Source organism: Python bivittatus, unplaced genomic scaffold, assembly GCF_059951505.1.
Source record: "Python bivittatus isolate LINGU-HERP-01145 unplaced genomic scaffold, Pbiv_v1 ctg000480_np1212, whole genome shotgun sequence".
Classification (NCBI taxonomy): domain Eukaryota; kingdom Metazoa; phylum Chordata; class Lepidosauria; order Squamata; family Pythonidae; genus Python; species Python bivittatus.
Window position 1 is genome coordinate 100,868,777 of NW_028277075.1, and position 19,058 is coordinate 100,887,834.

At 37.0% G+C, this 19,058-nt stretch overlaps 1 protein-coding gene across 6 annotated transcripts in view; it reads right to left on the bottom strand.

The window, feature by feature from the left end:
* Window positions 1–19,058, bottom strand: part of LOC148215089 (uncharacterized) — a 43,053-nt gene that overhangs the window by 18,047 nt on the left and 5,948 nt on the right. For 3 of the 6 annotated variants that reach the window (XR_015797247.1, XR_015797246.1, XM_088146590.1), the window contains exon 2: window positions 13,716–14,079. The exons of 1 other annotated variant lie outside the window; for it this stretch is intronic. Coding sequence is in view for 1 of the 5 variants with exons in the window: in XM_088146590.1 (XP_088002716.1) it covers window positions 13,716–14,079 (364 nt within the window). In the remaining 4 variants the exon portion in view is untranslated. Of the gene's footprint in view, window positions 1–12,320; window positions 14,080–19,058 lie in introns of those variants that run through there. 2 more of the 6 variants (XR_015797245.1, XR_015797244.1) reach the window with 2 other exon arrangements.

The window sequence follows — 19,058 nt, forward strand, 5'->3', positions numbered from 1 at the left end:
AGCAAAAGTCCATTAAGGGTTACCAGAGATAACAACATATCTATTTTAACCTTAATCAAATAAGCCAATTTTATATTCCTTCCTTTTTACTTTTAACAATCTTGATCTTTAGTCCCTTCAAATAATGTTGCAGAACTTGATTTCTTTTCATTTTTTCTTTGTCCCTTCTCACAAAATTCTTCAAATCTTTAACAAGCCTTTTTTGTAAATCCAATATAGGAAAATTATCCAGGTCACTCCCTTGGTTTGTTATTTGTATATCCCTTTTAATTATTAAGACATCAGCCAGTTTCTTTTGTATGTCCAGAATAACATCTTTTTCCATGCCATTCTTCTGGCCTGTCATTTTTAAATCCATTTTCAACTCAGTCTCGATCTTTTCAGGTAGAACTTGTTCCCCTTCCATAACATCTTTTAAACACAGTCTATCTATAAAGGCAGACATTATTAAATTAACTTCTGGGTCCATTGTTCAAAAATATCCTTCAATATGTCCAATGTTAACATATTTTGCTTCATTCTGTATTTGTAAGTTGAGTTTGAGTGTTCTTCTTTAATTATAATCTTTAGTTCCCTCTAGTTCCCTCCAGTGTCCAATTTTTAAAGTCTTTTAAAATCTTGACTGTGTGTTTTTTTTAATTCAAAACAAAAGCATTTCCCCACAGGAAGGATTCTTTATAATTAATTCCAAAATCTTATTTCAAATTTATCTGGACCCTTAGTCCATTTGTAACTTTCTGAAATCAAAGTTTTAATCACCCTTTTGCTGTTTATTACAAAAAAAAAATGTTTTTTAAGTACTTAAACTTATATTTAAAACTTCTTTTGCTAAGGATTGAAGGAAATTCACCCGGTGCTGTAAAACCTGTCAATCCAAAGGTTCCTAATAGCTGAAAAGCAGTTAACAAGCAATTTCCAAAAGTTATTAGAAAAGGAAGTATGTGAACTTAGTGTCTTTTCAGAGGCACCGACCACAGTTTGAGCAATATAGCTATTCCCTCGTCTCCCAGAGCGCTAAACCCGCCAGAGACCACTATCGTGCGGTCTCCTCGTGAGGAGCAGCTGTCTGGAGCACCTGTGGGTGATCTCAAGTTCTCTCCTTGTCTGGAAAGGACTTATTGAGGAGCCACTCTACTCGCTGGCTCTTCATTCTGCCACAGTTATCAGCTCTGTTTTTCATGGAGCTGTCTTCAACCTGCCATTTCTTCCCCAGAAGTCACAGTGACAAAATCATGTTTTTGAGTCTGTAGATATAGCAGCATTAAGACATATCCTTCAAGGTGACCTCAATTCCTGGTGACTTTATGCCCATGTCCATGTAGTTTTCTTGGCAACAATACAGAAATGACAAACCACTGTCTTTTTCTGAGATATTTCCCATGCTACTCTACAGCTTTGGGATTTTCTGGGTGGTCTTTCATTTAAAAACTAACAAGGGCTAGCTCTGCTCAGCTTTTAAACTTTTAGTGAGGTGAGCTGGGTATTGCCAACTTGCATTCTTTAACTCAGCTATTTGCTTATGTTGATAGTTCACATTATCCTCTGGAAGCTTAAGATGTTGTGCATGAACCCTTCTCTTCATCTCAGAACAATTCTTTTTTTGAGGAATGGCTCCCAAACATCCTGAAAACTTCATGATTGAGTGGAAATGTAAACCTGGGACTTCACTGTCAGGATTCCTAGAGTCTACCCTCTATACCACACTGGCATTCTTCTTATTTTTTCTCCTCCTACATACTTAGTTATGGAACTTTAAGCTAGCCATATTTCACTTTACAGATAGTCCTTGCTTAATGACTGCCCTGTTTAGTGACTGTTCAAGTTACGACAGCGCTGAAAAGGTAACTTTATGACCAGTCCTCACACTTTCAACCATTACACCATCCCTGCGGTCATGTGATCAAGATTCAGGCAGTTCCCAACTGGCAGCCGTTTACAACCATTTCAGTGTCCAGTGGTCATGTGCTTGCCATTTATGCACTTCTTAGCTGGTTTCCAACAATCAGAGTCAATGGAGAAGCTGGCAGTAAAATCGCAAGCCGTAGTCACATGATGTCCCACTTAACGACCATATCATTTAACGATGGAGTTCCCAGCCCCAATTGTGGTTTTTAAGTGAGGACTACTTGCATTTATTTATTTTGAAATGTACATGTGGCCACTGCTATTTATGGCTCTCACTACCTTACAAACATTTGTGTACAGTAAAAAATAATTAAACCCTATCTAAACAACTGTTTTTAAAAAAGGAACCACTTCCTTTCCGTTCCAAAGACCTTTCATCCGTATATTTGCATTTTGCTTCTTTTGGGATGATCCAGTTTTTTGTGATTTCACAAATAAAGCAAAAAGAGGAAAAAACAGCCAAAAGACTTTCTACTGCTAACTTGATTGGCTTGCTTCCCCATTACCGTTCCATGGAATGCCATCTTTCAGGTCTCAAGAGAGAACATTGTCCTCTCTGCATAAATCCACTGGTGCCAATGGACAAGCAACTTCTGCGAGTGCCTGCCGCAAAAGAGACACTTTATCTGTCAACTTTTGATGGATATATGAGAGTACTTGAGTAGTTAAGATTTTTTTAAGAGGTAGATAATATATAACAAAGAGATTTTTAATGATAATGATGACAGCAGTAGGTTTAAAAACATCCGTACCTGACAGAGTTGGATGATAACTTTAACTAGGAGGTAACAAGCCCTCAATCAGTTCATCAAAGGGGAGCTTTGTCAAATGCCTGCAGTCCATGTCACTTCCACTAGATTGCTGTCACCCTGATAAAACAGCAGTTTGTTTCCTTGGGAAAATGTATTGCCTGACATTGAAGGAACTTGGGAAAATAGGAATGAGAGTTCACATTTCAAGTGTCAAGCAGCAGTGTCAGAAAGAGCAATATGGACATTTGTTTTCCCCAGAGTTAAGAGTAGTGTGAAAAAGGAAGTGCTGATTGTTGTTCTGTATATGTGTATGTGTTTGTGTACAACATCTCCAGAATTTCTGTTTTGGGGGGTGGTAGGTCAATGTACAGTTTAAAACATTCTAGGAGGAAGGCCATGCTGGCCTTTGCTGGCAAAACATCAGGAGGAGTCTGATGCTTGTAAATCTGTCTCTCATGTAACCTGCATCTGCAGAACCAACCTATCTTCCCCTCCTTTTCCCCTCCCCACCTCTCCCCCCCCCAATTTAAATCATACATCAGTCTAGCCATTCAATGCATCTGATGAAGTAAGCTGCAGTGCACAAAAGCTGATGCTCTTCAACCAAATTTGTCAGTCAGGAAAAGTGCTACCAGATGCCTGATTTTTCAATAATTTAAGTAACCTACAAAACTTCTTTAAACCCAGATGGGAGTGGATAAAAACACAGGTGTCCTGAAAACTGTTATCTTTAGTTTAATGTGTATAAGCAAAGATTCTGAAAGCAAACCTTTGAAAACACCTGAAATGAAAAGGTATGGGGCTGGGAGGGGGAATAATTTTGTCATGCCTAAAAAGTACGAAACAGTAGACACGGTACTGAGTTGTTTTTATGTTTAAATGTAGCATGGAATTCTGGGAGAAGTTCCAGTGAAGGGAAGCTCCTATAATTGTGCATTTAAATATAATTCCTTTGTACAAATGATCTCTAATTCTAGAGTAACTGTGTAAAGGGGGGACAGATAATACTACTATATTTGTATGGGATAGATAATACTACTATATTAATTTCTTCATTCGTTATATTTATAGTTATATTTATATCCCTTCTTCCCTTCAGGAGCTCAAGATGGCACACATGGTGCTTCTCTCTCCTGTTTTAACCCACAACTACAACTTTGAGCAAGCTCTACAGTATCAAGCTTGGACTGAGTGATTGGCCTAAATTCACCCAGTGAACTTTGGTGGCTGAAGGTGGCCTAAAATGTGGGTCTTCTTGGTGCCCTTAACTACCACAACAGCTGTCCTAGAGTTTTTGTGAGGGTGAACCCAATACAAATAAGAAATATGCATATGGAATGATAATTTACCATTCCAGCACTACAGTCCATGTTACAAGTCATATTTGTTAGGAACATGCAAACAACTTGGTGCCTACAATCCAATCCCTGCTGCTCAACTCCTTCTGCCTTCATTTTTGGCTTGTTTAATATTATGTCTGAATCAGGATCCTTTACAAGCTCCTCTCCTAAGAAGCCAGTGCCACAAACAAAAAACAAACCTTGATCAGAGACCTTCTGGTTTGTTCATCCACTCTCACAGGCAGGAGAAGATAGAGAGAGCAATTGGTTGGCATTTGTTTGCCTATTCCAAAATCTGAATGAGCCAGAAGAATTCAAGAATTCAGATGAGACCATAATATCAGAACAGACGATTTTATGCATTGCTGGCCGACATAAGAAATTATATCTTTTGAGACGTTTCCCATCTGTTTCATTGCATGCTTTTTTTTTCAACAAGCACAAACTGAAGCACAACTGGGACTACTGCCGTTCTACTGAAGAAAAGGAAATGTAGGTCACTGCTCCCCAGAAACAATATTCAGTACCAAGTAAAGAGCAAATAGCATCAGATGTTGCACTGCAGACAAGAGAGGGTTCTCTAACCTTATCTTCCTTTCTGAAGAACTTGCATGCACGTGTTGCACAAATGTACAGCCTTATTCAAATGAACTTTAAAAAGCATTGAAGCAAAATGCTACCAGTGAAGTGCTTGCTTGCCTAATGTGTCCATTTATATTAATCTACCAGAGGAGTTTATCGGCTAACAGGCCATAAATTCTACATTGATAATTCATTGCATTGTACTGTCCAAGCTTCTGATGCATTTGGGTATATTGTTAAAAGTAATCAGATCTCTTTCAACCCAAACAAGAAGCAAATTGCAATCCAAGGGAGAAATACCAAGATGTAAAAAAAAAAAATACAGCATTGTTTGTGCCATGTGAATCTGGCAAGAAAATGGTCAGCAGCAGCTTTGTTAGGTAAAATGTATTTCAAGAAAACACATTTATTCATGATGTGCGTTCTTGTATGGTAATCAAGATCTCACAAGACTGGCTGTTCTGCACTGAAAAGGAAATGGGAAACAAAGCGGGGGAGTCTTAGTCCACCCAACTGCATTCTTTGGTTACTGCTGAAAGTTTGGGTTTCCTTCTAAAGTGGTGTGGACAAAGTATCTGCTTTGGGGTTGCCCGGTCATTCAAGAAGAAAGTGACATTTACTTTACACATGCCTGCACATACAGAAATTTAGGCTGGGGGAGAGATCGCTTCATTTTGATACATTTAGTGCAAGCTGAATTAATGTGCAAAATACCATTATACTTCCTTATTCACTTTCCCAAATGTGCAAAAAAGATCTCCAATCAAAACATGCACATAAAAACATGTATATTAGGCAAAAGCATGCACAAAAACTTGGTGAAACTAATGTCCCAAATGCATTATATTAAGGAAAACTACTTGTAAACCACAGTATATGTTTTATAAGCATATAAACATAATTTAGATTTTAGATCTTCACATCATTTTTTTAAAAAAAATGATAAATTGATGCAGAAATAGGATGAGAAGATCGTAAAAATGAGAATTGAGCAAAACTGAAACATGCATATTCCTTATTTACTGAAAATACTTTAAACAAGCATTTTTAGTTAAGTGCTCTAGTTGTCTTATAGCATAATTCTCACTCAGTTTCTACTCCGCCCAATTCTTCATAACAGGAGGAGGAGGAGAGGTAGTAGTAGTAATAGTAGTATAGTAGTCATCCAGATTTGCTCTGGTTTGAGATAAATCAATGCAGATCTGGGAAACATGTCCCAAATGAGTCATCAACTTGGAAACATGCAAACTGGAGCTGATCTAGGAGTGATGCAAAGAATGCATATAGATAGTGTGTTGATAAGATATTAGAACTGTCACTCCAAGATGGTAATGTAAGGTACCTCTTCTCAATATACATGATGGAGGTAGCAGGGACTGAGAGAGAGATTTGGGTGGGTGCATGGATTAGTATGAAAAAAAGCTTGGAGTTCTAGGAACAATATCTATCAGAATGAGAGATATATGAATATATATTTTGTGCCAGAGAAAGCATGAGTTGGTAGCCTATAGATTCACTGTAAAATATAAGTTACTATGAATTAAGGAAAAGTGAGGTATGCAAGAGACAGGCCCATATTTCCAAACCAGCTTAATACCAAGTTCTAGATCCCAAGGCAACCATAAATGATATACATATTTCTTAGAAACAAATCCCACTGAATTCAACGGCACTTTTCCTAAGTGTGTATAATGGTGACGGCACATGAAATCAGAACCTCAGTAATACTCTTGATATATTAAACTGTTTGTTGTTGTTGGTTATTTATATTTGTGTCTTTGGTACATCATTTTATGTCTCCACAGATCAAAATCAGTGGTAAAAGTAATCAATCAAATCCAGCATGTGTAATATCTATCCATTTTTAAAAAGGATGTTTTTCTGTATGTTGTGAATCACTTGTGGCCCTTAAGGGATTATATGGCATATAAATATCTAAATGAACTAAGATGAACTGAAAAATCTTTAATGAGTCTGCATATTTGTAAATCATGTATAGTAATATTTGTAAATCATGTATAGTGATGGTAATGAAGTGCTTCAGTTAGCCAAACTATACTATAAACTTTTATTTGGTTTTTATTGAATTAAATTCATTACATTTTCTGTTCTTCTTGTAAGAATTGCCACAGTGTTAAAATGTGAGACAGCTGTATAGCTGGAAGCTTTAAGAGGAAATAATCAATAATAAGCATGGTGTGAAATTATTATATGGAATGTTGCTAACATAAGTCATTCTTCCAAATGCACAAGAATTCTCACAGCTCACTGTAATATAAGATTAAGAATCTAATTTTTCACCATCAAACCATGTACAATTATAGTAGAATTGAAACAGATGAGTTCTCTTTGTTTTATCCTAGTATAACACGAATAAATACTGTTTTTGAATAGACAGAGATATAAAATGTGTCAAAAGAGGCACAGATCACATTCTATCCCATAAAGTTACTACAGTACCAAAGAAGATTCGGCAGCTGCAGTCTAACAAGCACACATCTCATGCATAAAATTGCACTGTTTTCAGTCTATATATCTGCTTGCAAGAGGATGAGCATCTGTTACTGCCATGCAGATAGATTGGTATCATTAGCCATGGCAGGGGGAATCTGCTGCTGGAGCAAGGTGATGTGGCAGACATGGACTGAGACCTACACATACTGTACACAACCCAGTGGAGTGCCCTTTGCAGTGAAAAAAGAATTCAAAAGCCTATTTTTTAGACCGTCTGCTCATGCTGCTTTAATCAAGTGGCATTTGGAGCATTCTTTGCTCAGAAAGAGCCCTTTCCTCCCACCTATTAATCTTTTTAGCTACACTCTCTCTCTCTCACAGCAGGACATCTTTTGAACCCAAACAATGTGATGGAAGAAAAATAAAGTATGGAAAAGTTTACAGTTCCTGAAAGTTGGAAATACTAGACACAAAACACATACATACATAATAAGCTACTGCAATCACCAGCTCTCGGTTTGTATTCCACACAATTTTCATCTGCAAGCCTCCTGTTGAGGAAAAACAAATCACCAGAGGAACCAGTGAGGAACCAGTTCATACCAGTGAGTCAGATAAGTAGACCAATCCTCTTCAGAGATGCTTGGCATGCCCCATGATTCTATCTACATGTGACCACCAGAGGATCGGCATAGCAAAACATAGATACAGCCAATATGTAATTATCTTACATGCCAACAGAGAATTGCCAAGTACAAATGGTTATCTAGCCAAAGTGGCACTGTTTACATTCAAGAAGGAAGCATCAGTAGGCTTAAGGAAGATTTGCATAAGAAGAAGAAAAAGGAAAGCTTAATCTTCTCCCAGTGAAATCCCAGATCTGAGAATGCTCAGAAGACATCTGAGAATTTGTTTAAAAAACAAGCTTTTAAAATATGAACATTAATAGTTTTGGGGATCCTTCCCAAAGAATACCCTCTCCCCCACACACCACGCTCCTTGTCTGTGGTAGTTTCCCCAACAGAAAGAGGCACTGGATGCCTTTAGAAAATGTGCAAAGATGTAAATAAGCTAATAATGCCTTTTCAAGTCAAGGGGCAATTGAAAGACTGGTCATCTCATGACTGGATCACCCTAGTTGTGGAACTAAGTTACAGTGTGCATGAGTAAAGAAGCCATCGTTCATCTAAACTGACAAACAAGCATTCTCATCTGTGCCACTGAATAGCACTTCAATGACACTTATTTTAATGGAGTCAGATCATATGTTCATCTTGCCACTTATCCAGTGTTTAATAATAATGTGACGCTGATATGACCTATGTTAAGATTACATTAAAATGATTTAATCTTTTACATTGATTCTGCAACTCTGATTAATATTACAGAGTTGTCATTCTAGTCCTCTTGTAATATCATTTAGAAATTATTTATTATGTCACTATTGGCAAAATTTCAGGTATTAAAGTTTGAACATTTTGTGAATTAATCTCCAACACAGCACACATCTTTCTTTTGACTTCCAGTCTGCAAAATATAGAGGTATGATTACTACATCTTCTATGCTTTGTTGTCCCTAGACAACAAATGTATTACAAGTACTTTCATTAATCATTTTGGATTTTAGGATTAGTGTATTTAGCATTTATAAGGATTTTGTTGTAATTTCTTGTAATGTTATTATCGTTCCTCAAGGAACATTCAAATCATTTTAAGAGCACCCAAGTTGCATCTTCTTTGAACTGTATGCATTCTGAATCACCCCTGAAAAACTAACAATTAACTATAAATTGAATTACTTCCGCGATACAAGTCACATGGTATTTGAAGTTTTTCTAAAACTGCATTTTTTTTCTGAATGGCTTTTCTGAACTCCCACTTCTTCCCTCCAGAAAATTATCAATTGCACTTTTACAGACATGTGACTTTACATGCTCCAGCTGTTCCCATTATTTAAGCCAGGAATATTGGTTATAAAATGGATACGATTATGCAAGGTCAGAGTCACTTAACTCTTTTGGTGTGCTTACAGAGAAGTCAGCTGAATTGATAGTTTTCACAATTGTGCATTCCTTCTCCAAACATTTTTTTCCATCTATTAAATACATTACTAGACTGAACTCCAGAGGCTTCACAAGTTAATCAGAGTCTGACACTCTTAGCCCAAAAGGGCAAGTCTGACCGAGTTTATTATGCCTTCAGAAGTAGGCCTGCCCGTCATCAGAACTATGGGAGGCCTTTTTCCTGAAGCCTTTCCCACGTGGTCTAGCAGCTAAATCATCAAAACTATTTTCTTCATCTCTGAAGTCTCTCATGAAAGCCACCTGGATGACTTTGGGCCAGTCACTCTCTCTCAGCCCAATTCACCCCACAGGGTTGTTGTTGTGGGGAAAATAGGAGGAGGAAAGAGTATTAGGTATGTTCGCCACCTTGAGTTATTTTTAAAAATAATAAAGGCAGGATAAAAAAAAAAAATCTAAAAAAAAATCTAATCTCTGTTGATGCTTCTAGTGCTTCATTAACTTCCACAGGCCAATTCCTAGTCTGTAATCCTCCCTCCTCCTTTCCCTCAGTAAGACAATCTCCAAAAGCAGCTGCAAAAACAGATAAGAGTAAAGCTGTTAGGAACTGCAATTTTATGTACTAAGGAGGACCCTTCTCTCTCTTCCACATACACACACACCAAATACAGTAAAAACATTAGGCATGTGAAGCTTTTCTTCTAAAAGCCTTTTTCCAGGAGCTAGTTATGTGTTGTAAAAAACTTAGTAGGCAGAAAGAATTCAGGGGATATTCTAATCAGTGAAAAGGAGGAGATGGACCACCTAACACTTTTTATGTTATGGAAAAACCCATTAAAATTAGTTGAGGAATGTTTTCCACTAGGAAATGAAGCCTAAGGATCGTATGTAGCTTATATGTTTAGTTAGGGCAAATAAACCCAGTGTCAGGGCAGGAGAACATCAGGCTCGCTTACGCCTGTTATGCAAATGCACATAATGGGTACCTTCACCTACTTTTTGTTCTGGCCTGCCCACTCAGTTTTTGGGTGGATGGGACTTCAGCAAACTCACCCCGAGGGAACAGTGGTCCTCAATGGAAAGAGCTGTCCATCCATATGTTCCATCCTGAAAGGCTCGTACATAAAACCTAATACTGTTTCTACACCATACTGGGAGCAAATTGGCTTTGGATACTGAAACCCCCAAACCCATATTTTATGGCCATATGTATGATAAAATGCTAGTTCTTGTTTCTGTATGAATTCACATGCTCCAATTTTCATAGCATGATTGCAACTATTACACTGAAGGGTTTTTTTTTTTCAAAATCCATGAAAAAATAGGTTGATTTGTTTTAAAAAGCAGTATTTTCATTGTATGAAACAGCCATTGTCAAAATTAGAAAAATAAGAAGTTGATGACGGTATCATATGAATAGTTATTCTAAACGTATAATTGATATTCCATAGTCAAAATTGAATAAGACACATATTTTTAAAAATTCTTTCTGTCTGTCTCTCCTTAGACTGCATTAGTAGAAATGTGGGAGAGAGGCATCTGCATTATGAATCACGCTCCATGGTACAATTATAATACATGAAACAAAGTACTGTACGTGCCATCCAGGAAAGCAGGCATTCAGATTTCCAAAGTTTTGCTTTGTCAATAATGACATCCATAGTTGTCCTTTTCTCTGGGATTTTGGAAGCCCTTTAAGGACACAGATCTAAGTCTATGGCTGAAATCATTTGGCTGCTCTGAATTCCCTTAACCACTGAAATGGACCGGGAAAAGGAAGTTCACCAGACCATTTGCCAGGTTATTGATTGTCAGCCTTGCAAGGTAATCCAGACAGGAAGAACAACCAGATGGACTAATTCTACCTTATTGTAAGGTTACATTAACAGAATCTTGAAAGTCTGAAAGTGCATCTCTACCCCACATCTCCTTTACAGCCCAGGAAACTAGAGAGGGTCCCTTCTGAGATGTTTGCCACGTCCCCATTCCTTCTGTGGACTCAGCTGCCGCTTGTCTGACTGTTGTCTAGTCTGTGGCTTTTCCTCCTGTTCCCAAAGTCATTCCCACATACCATTACTTCAACTGTCTTAGGACCCAACAAATTCTTCCATTTCTCCTAGTAGAATAACAGAGTATTGGACTACAGCTAGGATAGTCCATGCTGAAATCCACTTTCCACCATGAAGATCAAAAGGTAACCTTGTACCAATCACCTAGCCCAGAACTAGGTATTCTGATGCCTTCAGACATTTTGGGCTTCAGCTCCCATCTGCTTCAGTTAATATGTCAAATGGCAAGGGACTATCAGAATTCAAAACATCTGGAAGGCACCAATTTTCCAACCACTGAGCTATCTTACAAGGCATAAGGTTTATATATGAGAAAGACAACTGTGATTCTTGGACTAAATTATCATAAATATATTACAATTATATATCTGTTCCTTGACTATTCTTATCTTATTTACGCTGACAGAATACTTTTGTGTTCTCCTCAAGGTGATCAGGCCACTAAAATATTGGCACCCACCCTGCTAGACTGCTTCTAGCCTGGATAGGTAAATGCCTAGCTGGGCAGATTCTATTTATTTAAAATATTTGTATGGCCCATCTTAAAACCAGAACTTTGGGTGGCTCACAACAATATAAAACAATATCATACAAAGAATGAAAGCAAAAAATAAAAACGAACAGTAAAAACAGAAACAGAAAAATCTGGTGCCACAACCCACCTCTTGATGCAATCCACAACGCTCTCTTTCAACTCACCCTAACCCAATGCCAGGGGGGAAAGCCAGCTCTTCATGGCTTTCTAGAAGGTTAAAAGAGTAGAGGCCTACCAGATCTCAAGGAGAAGGGTATTCCGGAAGGCAGAAAAGGCATACTTCCGAGGTCCTGCAAATTGCCAATATTGAAGGGAAGGGGCGTGGGGCATGCCTACTCCAACCGATCTGGTGGGATGGGCAGATACCCTCAGGGAGAGGTGGTCCTGCAAATAACCAGATCCAACTGCAGAGCTGTGAAACTAGTGTAGATCCCACCCCAGCTAGATTGTGGAGCTTCCTTTCAAGAAAAATCTGATTTGCCTCTTTGTTGATGGCTTTAGGGTAGGAAGCTGAAACCTAAGTCTGTCACAGGCCACATAGGATTTTTAAAAATTATTATTATTAGTTTTGGGGTGCAGTTCTCCACATCCTTATCTGAGTGAACCCCACTGACTTACTTTTCAATACACAAAAACAGGTTCTATGCCATGCTTGCATTATTATGTTTATTTAAAATAATTTTAATTCAATGTGAGTTATGTTTTATCAGGAAATGGTATTAAAATATTTTAAATTAATAAACACAAATATTTGCTTAGGTTTCTCCCTCTCACAAATACTGCTTATGCCTTTAAGAAACTTTGCATCTTCTTTCTAGAGGTAAACTGTACATTTATTTACATGGAAAGAGTACAGAGAATTTTCTAGTGATGAGAGAATATAAAATCTAAGTAATTAACAGAGAAACAACTGTAGCTGATTAAATTAGCAAAATAACTCAACCCAGTCAGCCTAAAGCTAAAATAAGAACAAACTCTTTGGACCAAGATTGAGGAAATAAATAATGTCTGGGTGGGATGTTCATATCATATTTAAATGAAAGCTAAATATAATTTGTATGAATTAATGTGGCATGTCCAACCTGCATATTATTTAGTTGATAAAAAGTAAACAAATTCTACCATATAAATCAATAAAATGAGTATTTTGCATCTCAGTTATGCAGAATTGTATCTACATTTTAAGTAAGGAAAGCTATTTCCCCCCCATAAGTCACTTTACATGTTATTTATGGTGTGTGGATACAATCCTAGGCTAATGTGAAATGCAGTCTAACTTTAATTTCATTGGGAGTTAAAAGCAGGTTTGGAGAATCCCCAGATTTGCAAAATAATAATTTACCAAATAATTTAGATATCAGTGAAATTAGTGGGAGGTGAGGGCACAAAAATAAGCCTTCTGATGGACCACAGAATATTAGTGGCTGCCCATTGGTTTTCATGCACAATTTAAGATGCTGGTTAACCTTTAAAGCCCCAACTGGTTTGGAGCCTGAGTGTCTGAGGGACTGTGAAATCTTTATGAGACCCTCACTTCCAGAGGTCCATTTGTTAAGCGTGCACAAGAGGGCCGCCTCCTTTGTTGCTCCCAGGCTGTGGCACACATTCCTTTGCTTTCCCACACTGCTGTTCCTGATGTTAGGAAAGCAGTCCAAGCTTTTATGTAGGCTTTTTTAAGTGCATTTATAATTATTTTAATTTTTTAAAAATGGAATATTAAGTTGATTTTTTTTAATTGGTGTTAGCAAGCCTCTAAGTGCCTGCCTATGGGCAGAAAGGTGGAGTATAAATAATCAAATAAAATATGAGAGGTGGTCATATAATGTAGTAAAAAGGGGCACTATTAGCTGGCTTGATGACTACATCTGCAACATTTTGTTGCTAATTTTGTGTTTGTATAAAATCTATGTGTGTGTATATAAAATTGATTATATGCCATCAAGTCATTATCAATACTTAGCAACCACATAGATTTTCTCCATGACAATCTGTCCCTAACCTGGTCTTTCAGGCCTTCCAACAGTATATTCATCACTACTGTAATTGAATCCATCCACCTTGCTGCTGGTCATCCTCTTCTCTCTTTCCTTCCACCTTTCCCAGCATTAGAGCCTTCTCTAGAGAGCTAGGTCTTCGCATAATGTGTCCAAAGTAGGATAGGTTGAGCCTGGTCATTTGTGCCTCGAGTGAAAACTCTGGCTTGATTTGTTCAATCATCCATTGGTTTCTTTTCTTGGCTGTCCATGGTATTCTCAAGAATCTTCTCCAACACCAGCATTCAAAAGCATCAATATTCTTATCCTGCTTTTTCAAAATCCAACTTTTACTTCCACAGAGTATCGCAAGAAATACCATGGCTTTCATAATTCTGACCTCTGTAGGTATAGACACATCCCAGCATTTGAATATCTTTTCCAATGCCTGTATATAAAATACAAAATATATAAAATATGGTGTACTATTCTGCATATCTATTTTTTAAATATTTTATTGAAAATTTTAACAATAAGAACTAATAAAAAACTAAATAGAACAAAAAAAGATAAAAAGAAATAAAAGAAAAAGCTAAAAATAAAAAAAGGAAGAAAGTAGAAGTAGAAAAAAAAAGATATAAAGAAAGATATAAAGTGGCTTCTAATCTTCTTTACAGCAGTTATAAGTACAACTATAGTTTAACCTCGCGCTATCCTGTCTAATCATCAAAACCATAAATCATAAGGTCATTTTTTTCTTTTTTAAACAAAAAGTCCATAAGGGGTTTCCAGTCACCAATGAATGTAGATATTGTCTTTTCTCTAATCAAACAAGTCAATTTAGCCATTTCAGCAAGTTCTGTCAATTTCAACAATCATTCCTCCCCTGTAGATATTGCCAAATCTTTCCATCTTAGTGCATACAATAATCTTGCTGCAGTTATTATATATAAAACAATGATCCATGACTCTTTTCTAACTGTTTATCCATCAGTTCCAGGAGGAAAAGTTCTGGTTTCAATTGAATGTTAATCATTAAAAACATTAAAAGTATTTGAACTCAAAATTTTCTAGCTTTTTTACACATTCACCAAACATGATAAATTGACCCTTCCTGTTCTTGTTTCCAACATAAATTTGAAGTACCTTCATACATTCTAGATAATTTTTCTGGTGTCATATACCAACAGTACATCATTTTATAAAAATTCTCTTTAAGATTATAACATAACGTAAATTTCAATCCTTTAACCACATATTTTCCAATTGTTCCATTTGTATATTATAACCAAAATTTTTAGCCTACTTTATCATATATTATTTGATCTTCTGTTTCAAATTTCAACAAAAGCTTATACATTTTAGCAATTACATGTTCATCATTTGTACATAATTCCATTTCAAATTCTGTCTTACATTGTTCAGTACCATGAATTCTTTTGTCTACTTTAAATCTTTCTGATAACTGTAAGAAAACCATTGACAACTATGTCCCTCTGTCATCAGTTGTTCTCTTGGTTTTTTTTTATATTCCCCTTGATAAAATTCTAGCATCTCATGATATGTTAACCAGTATTTCTCGTCTATAAAATGCTTCTTGTGCTGAGAGCCATAAAGGTGTTTTTGGGCACAGCCTGGATTTCTATTTATTCCGAATTTTCAATATGGCACATCTAACACAATGATTTTTGAAATCTACATTTACCTTGACTTTAATGTACCAAAATATTCATGCCATCTAAATCTTAGGTTATGTTTTTCTGAATCTGAAAGTCTTTTATTTCTCAGCAACACCCACTCTTTCATTCAAACCAAACAACAAGCTGCAAAGTACAATTTCAGATCAGGTAAACCCAATCTTCCTCTTTCCTTTGTATCTTGTAACACCTTATATTTAACTTGGGGTTTTTTCCCTTGCTATACAAACGTAGATATATCTTTTTGTCATTGTTTAAATGGTAAACATCAGTTGTCAAAACTGGCCTTGTCTGAAACAAAAACATCATACTATTCTGCGTATCTAGACTGAAGAAAGGAGAATAAAACTGAAAAAGCCAAAACATATTTAAAAAGCCACTGTGGTAGCATTTCCCCCTTAAATTGGCCAGAAGAGTTTTCAGACGTGTCCAATATTTTGCACTTCCCTGGCAGTGGCCTGGCCAGATGACTCTTAAAGGTGGGGACAGCACAGTGCCTAGTGGCAACTTCAGGCCGGCATGGGGTTGGGTTGAGTTGGTGCCTGTTGTCCAATTCATGCTGGCAGAGATAGGTTTGTGTTTGGGTAATTGTAAATGAGGGCTACTAGATATGTGTGGGATAGAGTTTTCAGTACCTCTTTGCTAACATTGAGAGGTTACCTGAAATTCTGGACCCCAGATCTGGTAATGGTAAACGATATCTTCCACACCAAGCTAAGATGTCAAGTCTGTCTCACCTCTGCAACACATTCTGGACTGTTGGAGCCTTCTTACAGCCTGATGTTCAGAAGCAGAAGCCAGCAAAGCTCAATGAATCCACCAATTTTATGAAAAATAATGTGTACCACACAATTGGAACATCACCATTCATCAACAAGGAAGAAGAGGCAGAATAAAGATTGACAATGCAGACAGAGATTTTCTAGCTGGTGGAGTCCAGGAAGAGGGCCTTCTTTGCTGTGGCCCCCACCCCATGGAACAACTTGCCAGCTGAGGTGTGGGCTGCCCCCACTCTCCTAGCCTTCTGTAAAAACATGGCTATGGCGGATGGCCTCGGGGCCTGATGGGAGCTCGCATAGCTGGAACTGGCTTGTGGGATGATTGATACTGCTTCCCCCATCTTCTTGATTTGTATATTTCTTTTATAGATTTGTGATTTAATTGGGGGGTATTTATATTTTTATTGTTTTTATTGTCTTGGTTTTTAATTGTAAGCTGCCCAGAGTCACCCTCTGGTGGAGATGCGTGGCATATAAATTTAATAATAAATAAAATAAAATAAACTGGAGATCTATGGATTTGATTTGATTTTAAATAAGCTATGGGGAAAGACTCTTGTCCTTCTTTAGCTAACATAGCAGTGTTGAGATGTATTCAGACTCTTAGTACGTCAACCTCCAGTTCTGATCCTAGTTGTTGTATCTTCCAATCCTTTCATTCTTATAATATATTCACTGAAGGAATTAAAAACTCCTTCTTCTGAATAATTGTAGGAAATGGAAGGTATTTCATTCTACTCATCAAAAGCCCCTGCACACCTGTTACTTTACTTCCCTTTAATAGGTTGTTTTTTTACTTACATGAAAAATAAAAATAAAATGCTCCATTAGCTCTGGAGAGCTACAAGTAAATGCCATCTGTATTTCTTGAAAAATTCTACAAATGAGGTAGAGTGATAATACAATAAAAGCATCTTGTTTGGAAGCTCCTTTATTCTGTATGTACTCCTTCCACTTCTTATTTCTAATTCAAAAGGCATTCAACAAAACTTAAAAATATAAACAAGATTTGCTATATTTATAATATGAAAAAGGAAATTGTTGCTTCTCGAATGGATTTCCTACTGCACAAAGAAATAAATTGGTATTTCTAAATCAGCCCCACCATGCTTGAATTGCATCCTATTACAGCCTCATTTGTGCCAGAGGTGTATGCTCTGTCAAAAAAAAAAAAAAAAAGAGTACATTCTTAAAACGAAAGCCAAAAGAGAATGAATATTATGTTGGCATTCTTAGGAATCAGAACCTTATGCCTGAATAGACTGGAATTATCTCTATAGCATATTTTCAATAGAGGGAAGGAATAACATTTTTTCTCTTCTATAAAAGCAGCAAAATAAGAGGTAATGAAAGCCATTCCCATAGCATCCGAGTTTCACCTATGAACATGAATGGGAAACAACGGGAAAATGTCCCATTCTCTCTTCCTCAGTACTACCTTAAGGTGGACTGCATGGAAAGGCAAAACCCTATTATAAAGCCACATTCACACAAACAAGGAATGGAGTGGTAAAACTGCACCTGGACTGTACCACGAGATACACATGATCATTCATATAGGAACTTTTCTGCACATAGTCATTAAAGGACAAGAAGTTCCAGCTAACTTGGGTTTCCCTTGCATGCTAGTTGTATATGTACAAGGATCATTCAAGCATGTTACCCCCACCCTCAATTTACAGTGTAAAATGGTGCATTCCGGGAACATTTTGAGCATCTCTCTTGATATTTACATGCTGGCTGCCAGTCACTGCCTACTGCTAGAGTTGCCAGAAAAGCTTGCCAGTTATCTTTTACAACAGGTGCATACCATGAGGCCATTTTACCCTGTAAAACCAAAAGGTATCCGGTTTGGAAAGGTGGGAGGAAGAATGGAAAAGTCGCTAGAAAGCAATGGCCTTTACAGCGGCATGGCCTAATAAAAGGGAAGATTTTTAAAAAGCATGCAAATAAAGACATAAAGGAGTAGCTATAATAGATTCTTGGAACACGTTTCTACAAGTTATTCTTTAACTACATTGCCTTAGAGTGTTCTGTTGAAAAATAAGTAAGTTTGATGCTTGCTTTTAAATGCTGTATTATTGATACTGTTGGTAGTCCTGGAATATATTGTTGGTTGGGTCACAAATCAGAAAATTGCTGATTCAAATGTTGCCTGTGCTCTGAACTCATTATGTGGTACTAAGCAACCCAGTCTCTCATTCTCAGTTCCCCACTGTCCAAATTTCCACCTGGGGAAAAGTAATACTTGTGGAGTTATTATGACAACTGGATGAACTTCATGTGATTTTTAAAAATGTTATTTGAGTGCTTTTATTCATGATTCACATTCGTATCCTGAAATGCACATTACCATTATATGGCTGTTTGTTTATAAAAATGCTGAATAATCACCTTGATTTAAAAAAAAATTCCAAACTAGTTATTGTAAGACTGTTACGATAGTATTAAAAATCAAACCATCAATATAACAACACTGAGAGATATTGAGTTGCTAAATCAGCAAGCAACAGAAGCGATTTAAAATGCTGAGGTAACTGAAATTGTCTTGACCTATTATCCAAAGCAGTACAAGGTCAGCATTGGCCCTATTCCTTGCAGAAAAGCATTCAGTAAAGGCCTTATGATGCTTTAGAAGAATCTGCTGAAAGTATATAAATAAGGTAGTAATGTAAATGAATAGTAATACACTGTTATTTAAGCAATCAAATTGTTTATGTTCTGATAGGTTTGCTTCAGACAAGCCTGACACTGAAGAAAAACCAAACCACATCTGACTTTCGTAACATGTCCAGCTGCATTTAAATAGTGTAACGTGATAAAGACTCAAGAAATTCCAGTTTGGTTCCTTTTGGATCTGTCACGTTACAACTCCCAGAAGGCTGTCAGAAATGTTGAGGGTTCTAGTGCAATACACGTGGAGGGCACCAGGATGAGGAGCATTGCTTTAA